Genomic DNA, 15433 nt, shown 5'->3' with positions numbered 1-15433 from the left:
ATGTCAACAAGCAAGGGGGTACCAGGTCCCCTCCACTGTGCAGTCTAGCAGTCAGCATGTGGGAATGGGCCCTGGAGAACAACATATACCTCAGGGCCGTCCACCTCCCGGGGGAGGCCAACTTGGAGGTGGACAGGCTCATCAGACTGGGTGCGGACAACTACGAATGGCAATTGAACGACCAGGTTCTGCAGGTGGTCTACAACACATGGGGCCACCCTCAGGTGGATCTATGTGCCTCCTGGAAGAACAGGAAGTGCCATCAGTTTGCGTCTCAGCAGGGGCAGGGCCCCAGCTCCTTGGGCGACGCATTGCAGATTCACTAAGAGGGTATGACAGCCTATGCCGTTCCTCCACAACCCTGATCCCCAGGGTAATCTGCAGGATAAAGGAAGCTTGTCACCTCAGCATTATTTTGATAGCTCCCTGGTGGCCGGCGAGACCGTGGTTCTCCGAGCTGCCCAGCCTCACGGACAGACCACCCATTCACCTTTCGCTGGGCCCAGCACATATCCTGTCCAGCAGGAGGCCAGGCCCCTCCACCCAGCTCCTCAGAAGTTAGCCCTTGCAGCGTGGTTCCTGAGCAGATCACCCTCAAGCCTATCTCAGGCCAACCTGAATATCATTCCCGGCGCCAGGAGCGAGGCTACCAGGAGCCAATACAAGAGTAAATGGAGTAGGTTCTGTCACTGGGAGAACTCGAAGGAGATTGACCCCCTTACATGCACACTGGGTGATGTACTCTCCTTCTTGGCGCACCTTGCGCACTCAGGCGTGCAGGTGGACACATGTCGCACCTATCTGGCAGCCATAGGGGCCTACCGAAATTCGGAGGAGGTCGTCTTCTCCTCTTCCAACCCTATAGTCGGGAAACATTTGGCAGGCTTGTCCAGGCTATACCCGCCCATCAAGAAGCCACACCCTGTGTGGGACCTCAATGTGGTGTTGGGCACCTTAGCACACAGACTTCGAGCCAATGGCGTCCACGGACATCAGACTGGTCACCATTAACACAGCTTTGCTAGTGGGCCTCCCCTCCACTCGCAGAGTCGGTGAAATCCAGGCTCTCGTGGCCTTCGAGCCCTATACCACTTTCCACAGGGATAAGGTGGTCCTGCGGACTCACCCGCCATTCCTACCTAAGGTACCCTCTGTGTTCCATCTGAACAACGAAATAGTTTTGCCCATATTTTTCGCTGACCCCAAGGACGAGGCTCAGACTCTTGCACTGTCTGGATGTCAGGCGCGCTCTGAAATTCTGTCTGGACAGGACCAAGGGCTTCCGCAAGTTGGACGCACTTTTTGTCACCTTTGGAGGATCCATGCCGGGCTATCAAGCATCCGAGGCTTCTATCGCTCGATGGATGGTTGCGGCCATCAAGGAGCAGAAGCCGCTGCCAGCTAACATGCACGCTCACGCGGTCAGGGCCAAGGCCACGGCCATCGCCAGGTCCCGTGGCAAGTTATAAGCAGGACGGCCATCTGGGCCATCCCTTCGGCTTTCTATAAGCATTACTGTTTGGATGCTGGCTCTAGGTCAGATGCGGCCTTCGTACAGGCGGTTCTGAGGAACTTATTTGCTTAAGGAGGGTCTCTCCACCCTGGGGCTACATTCAGTTGTAATCGCCCATGCAGTATGGAGGAAAGGGGACGGGATGTAAGAGTAATTATATGTCACTCAACGTAGTGACTAACATACTCTTAGTCCTCAGTCCCCTTTCCTCCATACGTCCCTCCATCCTCCCCTCTAATAATACTGGTGTCATTAGGAAATGTTAAATATTGTCGACGCATCAATGGGGACTGAGGAGTGGTGACGGACGGCAGAGTCAAGGTAGTGCATGCTCCCAAGGCTGCACCCCCGCGTGCCTCTAAATTTAAAGGGGAAGAAGGTTTTTCTGGTGAAAAAGGTTCCGTCTCCCGTCTCTAGCAAGGGACGCCCATGCAGTATGGAGGAGAGGGGACTAAACTAAGAACTACGAGTACGTTGATAACATATCATTTTTTGCATTACAAATTTCGACAGGTATGATCATGTAATAAATACATTTGATCGATTATCTCCCACACTCTTGTCTTTTATCCTGCAGGAGTTTTCTACACATATTTCTGAAGATTTCATCGACTACCTTGCCGAAGGAGCCTTAGCAATTGAGGTTTATGGTCATAAACCAAATGACCCTCGAAAGAACCCAGCCCTGTGGGATCTGGGAATAATTCAAGCAAAAACGCGAAGTCTTCGAGACAGGTGATTTAACCATTACACACAAACCTCAACGGCTGATTGTATATTTCAGAGCTTTGCATTCTACTGTGTGTTCTCTCGTTAAAAAAAATCTTGTCTGCCGAGGTTTCCCATTTTTAGAAAAAACAAAGCCACAGAGGACACGTTTCATCAGAAACTACCTATTGTGCTGAAACTTTAACTGTGGGTATTTGTCTTATTGCTGCGTTGCTTGTGCTAGAAATCGACCATCATCTAGAACATCTATAATGAATATGGCCACGTATATGATGTGCTTATTCTGAATCTGAACTGTCATTTGAATCTCCTGAGATAGTAGTTCAGTGAATTTGTGATACAGGAGAACTGCTGAGTAGTTGCAGTAGAGTGGTCTAGACCATGACCAGGCTGATCTAATGCTATTCAGAGGCATAAGATGTTGAAGAGTGATGGGGACATGAATTTTAACCACACAGAATTCCAAGTTTAAGGAGATAATATGCTCATGGATTGTTCATCCCTCCCTCCCTGTCATCGATAATTGATCATTCTGGTGTGTTATATAGCTTTGTCATCACCTGGACTCCAGTTTGAGTGCTTTGTAACCTATGTCACTTATTATCGTTCTCATTAGTCACAATGTGGTACTCCACTTATCAACTTCTGTGGTTTGGGGAATGTGTTAAGGGCAGAGTCGACCCAAATGGTGTTTCAAAGCCATGATGCATCCCATCACTCCATTGCCAGTGCGAGCATGTTGATGGCTTGAGCTATCCTCCCAATATTGCATGCCCTTTTCATCATTACTACCATTGCTAGGCTAATGCTAATCTTGCGTTGCAAGCCCATAAGCTGTATTGAAAGGGATGTATTATAATGGCAGTGCAAACTGGGTGATTCAGTGAATTTTATTAGCAACTGGTGAAATGTCCACTTTATAACTGGGGAAGATTTTTATTCTTGGAAACTGTGCTGCATTTTTCAGTACATGCGGTTATTTTTAAACATCACTTATCACTTCCAAACCATTTCTAAATCTACCATGATAGTTCAAATGTCTACTTTTGGAGGGTGTTAACGTTTTACTTTATTTTTACTGCAAGGTAGCCTCCTTTGTCTGTGCAATACCCAACATACCCTACCTCATTCTTACTAAGCCCTGCAAAATGCTTTCCTCTGGCTTTTTTGGTGGTCTTCCTACTTTCTTTTGGCAGGGATGCCCATATATGAGAATTGTGATAAATCCAGAGAATTTGTCGCTTCTCCTCACAGAAGGAGCCACCCCCTTTGGGACTAGGGAGGTGAGCCGCAATTTAATACCATCCATAGGGGAAAGGGCAAGCATGATCACACTGGGGGTGAACCCCACACCCCCAATTCTAGGATCCAGGAATGCCCAAGTATGGACTCCATTTCACCTCCCTTCATTGCAAAGTCCCAATCATTTGTTGATTATATGGGAACTGAACTGTTATCTTCAATGGATTGCTTTTCTCCTGCAGATTCCTCATCTTGATATCCTTATCCAGCTCTTCTGTTCGGAAACCTTTACGACAGGAGGCGTTAGTGGACCTTGACTCGGCCATCAATCGTCACCTCATTTTGCTGGCTGCTCGATCGTCTGGTGTGGGAACCCGCCCAGCGCCGACTGTTCCAGACCCGGATTAAATTGGCCCCATATCAGCTTCGAACGGGCTGAAAAGGATCACACCTGGAAAGTGAAAGTAAAGCCTGCTCGTGCTTCATGACATCGGAGGAAGAGCGAACAGCCTGCAGCACTGCGGAGCGCCACGGCGGGGTAGCAGAGGGACGCTAGTGGAACCAAGGGCCTAATCTCAGCCATGTATAGAGCATCGATTGACGCAGGGAAAGGGTCGACCGTAAATCTGAAGCGCAGATGGGAAACAGATCTTGGATCGGAATTAGACCCTGACTTGTGGGGGGAAATATGTAAAGGGGCCTCGCAAAGATCGATAGCGAGCCAGTACAAACTACACGCTATTAAGTTACTACACAGATGGCAGTATGATCCACATAGATTATCAAAAATGTACCAATCAACAAGTCCTCTGTGCTGGTGCCAGTGTGGTGAGAGAGCGGATTATTGGCATATGTGGTGGGGATGCCCCTGTATCAAGATGTTTTTGGATGAAATCCTGGGACGGGTCAAGGAAATAGATAGCATCCAGCACACTTCTGGACCCCTCCTCGTGTTTGCGTTGGAGGAGTGTGAAGGGGAACTTCTGAGGTTAACAGGGGTGGCAGCACTTCTCTTACTAGCCGCACAAGCCTGCCTCGTGATGCGATGGAAAGGGACCAAGGTGCCGGGTAAGAAAGAATGGGTAAATATGGCTACCAGCATCTGTATAATGGAAAAAAATTACTGCAGCCCTCCATGGGGAATCTGCTACGGACGTGGTGTTATGGGGAGAATTTTTGAACAGATATATTTGTAATTCCTGAGAGGCTGTGTTGAACAAAATGTGCCGTAAGCAGGCGACCAATGGCAATAACCGATTGCAAATGGCGAAACTGTCCACATGCCACAATCACAAGAACCACAACATATTAAAGCTGGAGGAAACACCATTCCGTGTGGGGGAGGGGAAGGGGTAGCAGGTGTTGTTGTTTGGGGGCGGGATGCAAGGGGAAAGTTGATATTCATTATACGTTGTAATCAATGTTCCTGTAATTTGTAAGATGTTCTTGAAAAACTTAAGATCAAATAAAAAAAATATATATTCTGCCTCATCCCTTTAGGGGTATGACCGCACTGATATTCTGGACGAAGGTCCAAAAGTCGAACATAATATGCCTTTCAATTTGGCTATAGCTGACCCTCTAGCCTCCTTTATGGCAGCACCCATGCACAACACCTCCCGTAGGCACCAATTGCATGCCAAAATATGGGTTGGGAGGAGGAGATCCTTCTTTCCTCTCACGCCCCTCTTCCCCACAAGGGTTGGTAGTGCAAGCTGCCATTATCACCACCACACCTGCAGCCTTTATGTCCAATCTACCTCCAGATAGAGAGAGTAAAGAACTTGACTCCATGGCCAAGAAGGTTTTAACCTCCGGCAGTGTGGCCTTAAAGGCCACTAATGTGGCATGCAGCGTTGCCAAATATTTGTTTAGTCTATGAAAGGATGTAGAACAAGCCACTCACTGTGTTGGCCGGTCAATGGGATCGGCAGACGTAATGGGAAGGCAGGCCTACTCAAAAACTTATGAATGCTCCCCAATTGGCCAGAACAGGCTGCTAGACATACCCTTTGTGGGAGATGGGCTTTGAGGACAAAAAAATGATGAGTATTTAGAAAAATTCAGTGTCAAAAATGGCTGAAAAACTGCTGGGTCTAGCTGCGCAGCCGGCCAATCCTGCCTTTAGCTTTGCCTCAAGAGGCAGAGGCTATAGACGTTATGTACCCTATAGCAGGAAGCAGCAGCTCCCGCAAGCCAGTCAGGGGCAGAGGCATTCTCGCGCCCTCTAAGCCTTTTTGATTTCCCCTTCCGCCACTTACCGGGTGGTGGACAGTTGGTAGGTCATTGGCCACAGTGGCAGGAGATTACCTCTGATGCCTGGACCCTGCAGACAATTCGGTGGGGCTATTGTCTGCCCTTTTTAAGAAAGCCACCAGACAGACCCCCACCACCTCCAATCTAACCGGGACAGGAGATCCAAGAAAAGATGAGAGCCTTGTTGTCGAAGGGTGCTGTGGAAGAGGTACCTCAAGATCAGAGAGGGTCAGGCTGGTATTCCCGGTATTTCCTGGTGCCCAAGAAAGGAGGAGGTTTCTTTCCCATTCTGGACCTCAGGGCATAAAACAAGTTCCCGAGGAAGGACACATTCAGTATGATGAAGTTGAGAATAATCCATGTATTTCCTATCCTGGCCGACTGGAGTGTACTTCCCTACTACTGCACAGGCTAGGCTTCTCCCTGAACTTAAAGAAGTCCTGTTTAACACCAGTCCAAAAACTCCAGTTCATCAGAGCAGTCCTAGATACTCTGATATGGAAGGCTTTTCCTCTCGAAGAGAGGGCGACAGCATAGCACAGATGGTACATTTGTTTAGGAACCGTGCCACTTTACCAGCAGCTCTCTTCTTCCACCTCTTAGGTCGCATGTCCTCCTGCATGTTTCTAGTGTCAGAGGCCAGGCTGCATATGAGATCCCTTCAGTGGCTCCTGAGGGACCAGTGGTCTCAGTACCTGGGAGCGCTCATGGATCCTCTCCGGGTGTCCAACCAAGTGTTCCACGACGTTGACTGGTGGGACAACCACAGCTATCTTATGAAGGGGGTATCCTTTTGGCCTCAGACCTGGGTGGTGTTAGGACGTTTTCAGCTGAACTCTCCTGGGCTTTTGCTCACTTGTTATGGGGAAACCGACACGTCCTTCAGACTGAAACATTGTTTCCCTTAGTCTTTGACTATGTTGCCATTTGTTGTAAACTTTGTAATAGTGTGCAGTGTACCTTCCAGTACTGTGCGCTGGGGTCCCTTTTTGTTTTATGTCCCTGGACACTCTCAAAGGATTTTTTGGGTGATTGTACGAGTGTCCCTGGGATGAACTGGTGGCAGCAGTTACTTTTCATAATGTTTTACTTCTTTTTTACTGAGTTAAACCGTGTTTACCACGTTTGGCTCAAGACTGTGGCAAGGTCTGAAAAAATGGCCAAGCCACAAAGTCTTTTGTTGTTTTCCATGGCAATTTTGTCCCTTGCCTTAACCCAGGCCAAGTGACCCGGATTTTCCTTATTTGGGCATGCAGCCTCCTGTGAAAACCGATCTTTCACAGGCTTCTGCCTGTCAAGTATGTGTGCCCAGGAAGAGGGCTGGGGCTGTCTACTCCCAATCCACACTACTGGTGCCAGGATGTCTGGAGTGCCTGAATGACTGAGACCACTGTGGGCTGTGATTGGTCCGTGTCTGGGATGCCTGTAAGAGAGCAGATCTTCTATTGGAAGTCCTCGATTTGGCACAAAGGTAATCTTGGATAAGAGAAGCAGCTCTGCAGCCATGCCAGGTCGATCACCTGTGATCTCACCGAAGTACAGAAGAAGCCAAGTCTCCTACATGAAGAAACAGACTTGCGAAACCGCTGGAGACGCTTTGAACGGTTTTGGCACCCTTCGCCCTCTGCTGTCCCGTCAGACCCCTACTTTCTTCTTCTACCAAGATGGCCTGCCAAGGCGCTTTGGAGTAGTGGGAACTACTCTCTGCGCCCCCTGCTTCACCACCGAACAAGGCCCTTCGGAAGAGTTCCTGGGCTATCCAGTGAACTATCCAGCTCTGCCTCAGGGTAACCACCAGCACCGCCACCATCTCGAGTGCAGAGGTGGGACTTGGGGCATTGCCTGCTAGTGGTCCTCTGCATTCTCCTGCTGAATTTCACAGGCCTAGCCCCTCTGGGTCCGGGTCCTGTATTAGCAGAGTGCATAACACTGCCCACATCCATGATTCCTGTGTCACTACCTGGTTGTGACGGTCACTATAGTTCCCCTGCTGTTCTGCTTTCCTGTGCCCTGAAGCCAGCTGCACCAGAATGTTCTTCATACCTCCTTCAGAAGCTGAGAAAAGGCAACAGTCTCGTCACAGACAATTGTTCTCCACCGGAGCTGCTGAGAGCCAAAGTGACGCGAAACTGCAGGACACTAACCTACTAGCGACCTCGACTAAAATGGCAAAGTTTTAGTCCGGACTGTGCCGAGGGTCGGTGAGTACCTGCATAACCTATCGGTGGCCCCCTGTTTTTTTTTGCTTACGCTTGAGTATCCCTGCAAGGTATGATATGGCATTTATAACACGCCTATACACAAGTGTTTCATGGCACAACGATGCAAGGGAGGGGAGACGAGGGAAGACGGAGAGGAATATCTTACTAGGCCAGGTGACATTGAGATCATGCAAGTTCAGGAGAGGGGGGAGGGAAGTGCGAGGGGAAATGGGGTGGGGATGTGCAGTACATAGGATAACAGTAGTAAGTGTGCCTGGCTGGTGGCAGGTGCAAGGGAAAGTGCAGACATCAGGTGTCAAGTGCTGGTAGGGGGCTGTAGGGATTCAGAAACCGCCCAGAGTGCAAGGATAGTGGGAACCTATTCTTCATCGCCTCAAGCCCCTTCCTGACTTACTACAGCCCCTACAAGAAGACCAGTTTTTTGGTTCATCTGCGCGTTTGTGCGTTTTTACGCACAACTGTACGGTTGAGCATAAGGCTCCCTACTTCTTAGGGTTGGACTTGAAAGTTGGGGAACAAACTCGGAAGAATTACCTAATGCCATTTGTGTGCTAACCTAACCCTCTCTTCACAGATCGTGGTTATTTCTTTTAGCTATAATTGCCTTAGAAACTGTAGTGTGTATATATATATTGTATACCTTAAGGATTTGTGTGGTAACTGTTTTTCGAATGGATTGTGTCCTCCAACGTATTCCACATCTTTGACATGTAATGTCCACAGCTGTGCTCTTTGGTAAATTTTTCGGCAGAGGGCATCCTGCGTCGATGGCATCGGGTTGATGTCCCTCGAAGGCCTCCATCGAGGTTGACGTCATCGGATGTTATAAGTAGGACGCACAGCGCTGTAGCCTCAGTTCCGTTTTTTCCGCAAATGTTTCCTTCGAGAACTTGGCGCACCTCATGTTATCAATTTCGATAATGTCTTCTTCTTCGACCCCTCCGACCCCGCGATCAGGCTTTAAAATGTGCAGGGATTGTAAGTCCAAGATGTCCATCACGGACCCACACTGTATCATGACACTGATGACTGCTCGAAGTGCCAATCGTTGACTGCCAAGGCCTTGCAGGAGCGGAAGGGGAAGTTTCAGGTAGGTCTGTAAATCCAAGAAATGTGGTCTTTCCACCGACGACTTGCGGGTTATTCTCCCTGTCAGAAGGAGTCCAGGCGATCTCGGTCCCAGAGTGGTTCCCGCCACTCGTCGAGGCACTCCCGGAAGCGGCGCCATAGTTCGCCTTCCCCGTCAGAAGATGGCTCTGCTAGGTAAATGGCTTGCCCCACTAAATCCTCTACTCCGAAGGAGTGGGAGGCATTCAGGGAGAAAATGTTAGAGATTTTTCCATCTCGGGGCACTGCCTTGTCCGTGCCTTCAGTTGAAGCTGGCGCTGAGAGGTGGTGTTCTGACGTTCGCATGCCTTCCGGCCCGGGCGGCCAGCGCGATAATCATCGGGAACATTCTAGGTCCCGTTCAGACAAGGCTCAGGTAGATGGCCAGAAACGTGCCGGATCCAGGTCGAGGTCCTCGTCCCCGGCGAGACCGTCAAAGCCTGGGAAGGTGTTGAGGAAGGTGTCGACCCCGTCGGCTCCGTGTCCATAGAGTTGGCTGTCGGGGCTTTGCCCTTGACCAGGCCCTCAGAGCCCTCTGCGCCATTGTCGACGTCAAAGCCGGTGGCGCCCTCTATGCCATCTGGCCCTACAGGTCTGAATTTGACGGTGGAGGCCCTATGAGCTGCGAATCCTCTGAGAAAGGCTTTGGCTAAGACAGTGATGCTCCCTGTGGACTCCAGGTCTACTCCTTTACCTAGTAGGGAGTTCTTTCACTCTCTACAAGATATTTGAGGATGAGGAGAGGTCTGATGTGGAGTTGGAGCCTTTTGGTGCTCCCGGTGACACTCCTGCAGCTCCTGACAGGGTCTTTTCGGAGGACAGTCAGCTGGAGGATCTGAGGCAATCTTTGCATGATCCCAGTGGCCTGTTTACATCTCCTGAGATGGAGTTTGGCAGGCCTGAGCCTGGGGCTCATGCTGAATCCTCCTATAGGAGGTTGATGTCCAGGGTTACGGAGTACCTTGGGTAGTCCGGCCCTCAAGTTGAATTCGATCAGGATGACCTGACTGACATTTTAGATCAGGGTCAGTCCACTGACCCAGTGTTGCCATTTCACATGGCGTTACAGAAAAGGGTGGCTGCTACTTGGAACACCCCGGAGTCTCTTCCGGCGGTCAACAAGTCACTGACTAAGAAATACTGCCCATCCAGTAGCGACCCCAGCTATCTATCCACACACCCCACTCTGGAGAGTTTGGTGGTTCAGGTGGCCACGGCCACCTCGAGGCAGACGGCGTACCCTACCATCCCTCCAGATAGGGAAGACAAGCACTTTGATGGATGGGCACGCAAGTTATTTTCAGCTGAGAGTATGGCTCTTAAATTGGCCAACTCCACCTGTGCCTTGGCCACATTTTTGCACGCTCTGTGGAATTGTGTCTCTGACGGCTGAGCATATTCCCGAAGGGGAAGAAAGGGATGAGCTCCTTGCTATTGTGCAGGATGGCAAAGATGCCATGTGTGAATCCCTTCAGTCTGGGTTGGACACGGCAGATAGTGGCAGCCTGTCCATGCCTGCGAGCACCATGATACGCAGGTTTGCATGGTTGTGGAAGTCGGGCTTTGCACTGGACGGGCAGGCCCGTCTTCTCACCATGCCCTTTGACGGCTCTCATTTGTTTGGCAGCAAGGCTGACGAGAGCCTTGAGAGGTTGCAGACCACCAAAGCAGCTGCAAAATCTTTTGGCGCAGCTGTGCGTCAACCTCCGCCTTTCGTCCTAGGGGACAGCAGTGGAGGGGTTTCGTTCGTTACTACTCCCCTTTTGGTAGAGCGAGGGGAGCGGCCAGTTAAAGGGGACAACGTAAAACTACCCGTGGTGGACTTGGAAGAGGTGCCGAAGCTGCTCAGGCAGCTGCCGCAGCCGCTCCAAAACAGCTATGAGGCCAGGTCCCATTGTTCGCCGGTTGGGGGCAGACTGTCTCAGCATGAGATGCATGGGTTCTGGAAACAGTAGGCCACGGGTACTGCCTACCCTTCCTAAATCGGCCTCACGACAATCCACCGGGGAAACTCTTTAAAGAATCCGGATCCGCTCCTTGTGCAGGAAATCTTGACCCTGCTGGAGAAAGGCACTATAGAACTAGTGCATGTGGCGGAGAGAAACAAGGGCTGGCATTCCACATATTTTTTGATTCCAAAGAAAGACCGAGGACTGAGAACCATCTTGGACTTGCGTCGCTTGAACAAGTTACTCAGGAAGGACACGTTCAAGATGGTCACTCTTTCTCAGATCCTTCAGGCCCTTCGACTTCAGGATTGGTTGGTGTCATTGGACCTACAGGATGCTTATTTTCAAGTGCCGATCCATCCAAAGCACAGAAAATACCCGAGGTTCGCCGTTGGCAGCTCGCACTTTGTTAGGCGTCCTGCAATTCGGGTTGACCTCCGCCCGAAGGTCTTCACCAAGCTCATGGTGGTGGTGGCAGCGTATCTCAGGAGGGGGGCGGGTTCACGTCTACCCCTACCTGGATGACTGGCTTATCACAGCGCGTTCTCCCAAACTAGCCTTGGATCATCGCAGTCTCACCTGCCACTCCCTTCACAAGCTAGGCTTCTCCCTCAATTTCAAGAAGTCGCACATGACACCTTCCCAACAGCTCCAGTACATTGGGGCTGTGTTGGACACATCCTTGGAAGTGCTCGCCACTCAGGGTGAGGGCTCATCACATTGTCCAGATGGTCGACAAATTTCAACATGCCCAGAGTCTCCCGGCTTTCGAATTATTAAGGTTGCTCGGCCTCATGGCATCCTGCATTTTTCTGATGCCGGAGGCCAGACTGCAAATGAGATCCCTTCAATGGTCCCTCAGGACCCAGTGGTCCCAATTCTCAGGCAAGATGTCGGGTCTCCTTCAGATTCCACTCAAGGTCTCACGGGATCTTCTGTGGTGGGCCAGCGAAGTGACGGATGCTTCCCTCACATGATGGGGGGGGGGGGTGATTATGCCATCGAGCTGAACGCCAGCGGTCGATGGTCTCTGTCGAGTCCAGACTTCACATAAATATTTTGGAGCTGAGAGCCATCAGGCTCTCCCTGAAGTCTTTTCTGCTGTTTGTACGCGGGAAGAGTGTCCTGATCATGACGGACAACACAGTGGCCATGCATTACCCCAACAAAAAGGGGGGGTGTAGGGATGCTCCCGCTGTGCAGGGAGGCGATGCAGCACTGGTTCTGGGCAATACAGCAGGGAATCTCACTCTCGGCAGTTCATCTGGCTGGAGAGGAGAATGCGGCAGCGGACGCTCTGAGCAGGCAGAGCGTGGTCTCCCACGAGTGGGAGGTGGCTCAGGAAGTCCTTCAAGAGATCTTTGCCCTTTGGGGGAACCCCTCAAGTGGATCGGTTCAAAACCGGTGCCAACCGGAAGTGCGAGACCTATTGCTCAAGGGAATTTCCTCTAGGAGGAGCTTTAGGGGGCGCGTTAGTCGTGGATTGCTCATTCCTACTTCTGTACGCGTTTCCTCCGGACCCCGTCATTCCTCGAGTTCTAAGGAGGTTCGAGTCCTACATGATCCTAATTGCTCCTTATTCGGCCAGAGATTATGGTACCCGGACCTTCTAGAAACGTCCATCTGTCCTCTGCGCCGTCTTCCCCACAGAGAGGATCTTCTCTCACGCGAGGGGAGTCGGATTCTCCATCCAGAGGTCAAGACTCTCAACCTTCACGATTGGTTTCTGAAAGGTTGAGATATAAGCATTGGGACCTCCCGGATGACATGATGGAGGTGTTGCTTTCGGCCAGGCGTCCGTCAACCAAATCCCTGTACCGTTGCTGTTGGCATAGGTTTTCCGACTGGTGCAGAGGACACAATATCTATCGTTTTCAGTGTTCCATTCTGATGGTACTTTCTTTCTTGCTTCTTTGGCCCACAAGGGTCTTCATGTGGGTACCATTAAAGGTTACCTGGCAGCGCTGTCTATTTTCAAGCGCTTGTCTAAAGAATGTTCTTATTTTAACATTCCTTTGATTACCCAGTTTCTGACTGAAAGGGCTCACAAATGTGTTCCTGCCGTCCCATTTTCAGGTGCCGGTTTGGGATCTACATCTAGTCTTGAAATTCTTGATGGGTGCTCCATTTGAACCTTTGCACTCTTGTCCTTTGAGACTGTTGACCTTCAAGACAGTTTTTTTGATTGCAGTTACATCTGCTCGCAGAGTGAGCGAGTTGCAGGCACTTTCCTCTAAGACACCCTTTACTGTGTTCCACAGGGATAGGGTTGTACTGAGGGTACGTCCTTCCTTTCTACCTAAGGTAGTGTCTGAGTTTCATTTGAGCCAGAGGGTGGTACTTCCTGCTTTCTATCCTCCTCATCCTGGTAAGCAAGAGGAGAGACTCCATTGGTTGGACCCTTTTGAGCTTTTATATTTCTAGGATGTCCAGGGTCTGAGTGGACAACCAACTTTTTGTAGGACACACTGGACACCGATTGGGCCAGGCTGTTACCAAACAGACCTTGTCCAGGTGGATTATCCTCACCATTGCTGAATGTTACAGATTGACTGGCAAGGACCCTCCTGAGGGTTTGCACGCTCACTCTACCAGGGGTGTGGCTACATCCACAGCCCTATAACAGGGATATCCCGTTAAAAATATTTGTGATGCTGCAACATGGTCTTCCATCTGCACCTTTTGTCCAAGCATTACTCCCTGGATACTTTCCATGGTCAAGATATAGCATTTGGTAAAGCAGTACTCTATTAAGCCACTGGTTGGGAACATCCAAATTCTTCTCCCTCTCCCGTTCAATGATACTGCTTTGGGAGTCTGTCAAAGATGTGGAATATGTTGGAGGACACAATCCATTCGAAGAACAAGTTACTAACCTACTGGTTACGTTCTTTCTACTGGATGTTCCTCCAACCTATTCCACATTGCCCTTCCAGCCTACCCCTCCTGAAGAATTTCCCATGCTATTGCAGCTTACGTTCCCACAAGGCTATGTGCCGTCATGGAGGCTTGGTGTGCGGTTATGGCACACGTTGTGAAGGGAAAAAACATGAACTGAGGCTATGAGCACCGTGCGTCCTACTTATAACATCCGATGATGTCACCCTCAACGGAAGCCTTCGAGGGACATTGACCCGATGCCATCGATGCAGGACGCCCTCTGCCGAAAAATTTCAGAAGCAGCACCGCTGTGGACATTACGTGTCAAAGATGTGGAATACATTGGAGGAACATCCAGTCGAAAGAACTTTAACAGTTGGTAAGTAACTTGTTCTTGGAGAAAAAAGACCTAGGCATGTATGCCTTCGGTGTGGGCCGCACACCCCAATACCCACTTTGGGTAATTCAATTTTTCAATTGAGTCTCTTTATAAATTCAGAGCCACTTCTTAGTGAGTTTTCGTTTACGGTTCGATCCATTTAATGTTCAAAAATCTCAAATAATTTTGTTCAAAAACAAATATCTTTTGTGCTTCATTGGTTGAACTTCACCAATGTAGCTATAACTCAGTATTGAGGCAAAATGGAAACCCCATATGGCTAATGCATTTCGGAATCTATCCTTCTTCAGAGCCAGGGTATCTTCGTACTTCACATATTATAATTGTTGTACCATCAAACATTACCAAGTAATTAGTTCAAAATTGTAACATCCATCATGTATATCAAGTAAATTAAGTAAATCAATTGTAACCATTATACAGGGCGCCCACAAGGACACACAAACATTTAGCACAGATTGTACATTTAGGAGAGAGACAAACAGAAAAACAGAGAAAATTGTACAACAAAGTGAACCAATGTATCAAAAAAAGATGTTCTTTTGTTCATATACATGTAAATAGCATTAAGATGCTCTTGTCTAAACCATGGTGATTTGGCCCATCACCTTATTGAATCGTGTGATCTTCAAATATATCATTATGTAGCACCATCGTGTACAATAGTATGCCGTAATTACTGGTTGGTGATTAGTAACCCTTTCAAATATTGCTGTGTGATCACGTGTTCCATATTGTACCGTGTGCACTAGCTAACATGCTGTTTATAAATGTGCAGAGGTGCTGTTGTATGCTATCAAGTAACATGCCTTACTGGGCGTGATAACTCTAAGGACACTGACCTGATTTTCAACAGTAAAAACCGTGCAAACGAGTCGCGTGTTATTGCTTTCCAGACAACGCTGCATGACAAATAAAATGGCATGCTGTAATCTACTGTTTGTACAAAACATTTCTGAATCACATGTGATCGTAGATCGCGTCTGTCTGTCTTTCTGGTTTGTCTTACCTCAGAACGACTTGAAGCGTTTTATCGCCGCTCCTGCGAATTTAGTCTCTTCCTCACGTTGTGTTCGAGTCTACGCCTTGTCATGGCAACGTTTTATAAACAATCTGGCCGTGCGTAGGCTTACGC

General features: G+C 49.3%; 1 protein-coding gene across 1 annotated transcript in view; it reads left to right on the top strand.

Moving 5' to 3' along the window:
- Positions 1 to 15433, top strand: part of KIF13B (kinesin family member 13B) — a 1451009-nt gene that overhangs the window by 875334 nt on the left and 560242 nt on the right. The window contains exon 23 of the mRNA XM_069605712.1: positions 2091 to 2248. Within this exon, the coding sequence (XP_069461813.1) occupies positions 2091 to 2248 (158 nt within the window). The remainder of the gene's footprint in view (positions 1 to 2090; positions 2249 to 15433) is intronic.

The sequence above is a fragment of the Ambystoma mexicanum genome, chromosome 4p, assembly GCF_040938575.1.
Source record: "Ambystoma mexicanum isolate Mex_15411 chromosome 4p, UKY_AmexF1_1, whole genome shotgun sequence".
Lineage (NCBI taxonomy): Eukaryota > Metazoa > Chordata > Amphibia > Caudata > Ambystomatidae > Ambystoma > Ambystoma mexicanum.
The sequence above is the reverse complement of the archived record's forward strand: the minus strand, read 5'-3'. Positions and strand labels throughout refer to the sequence as shown.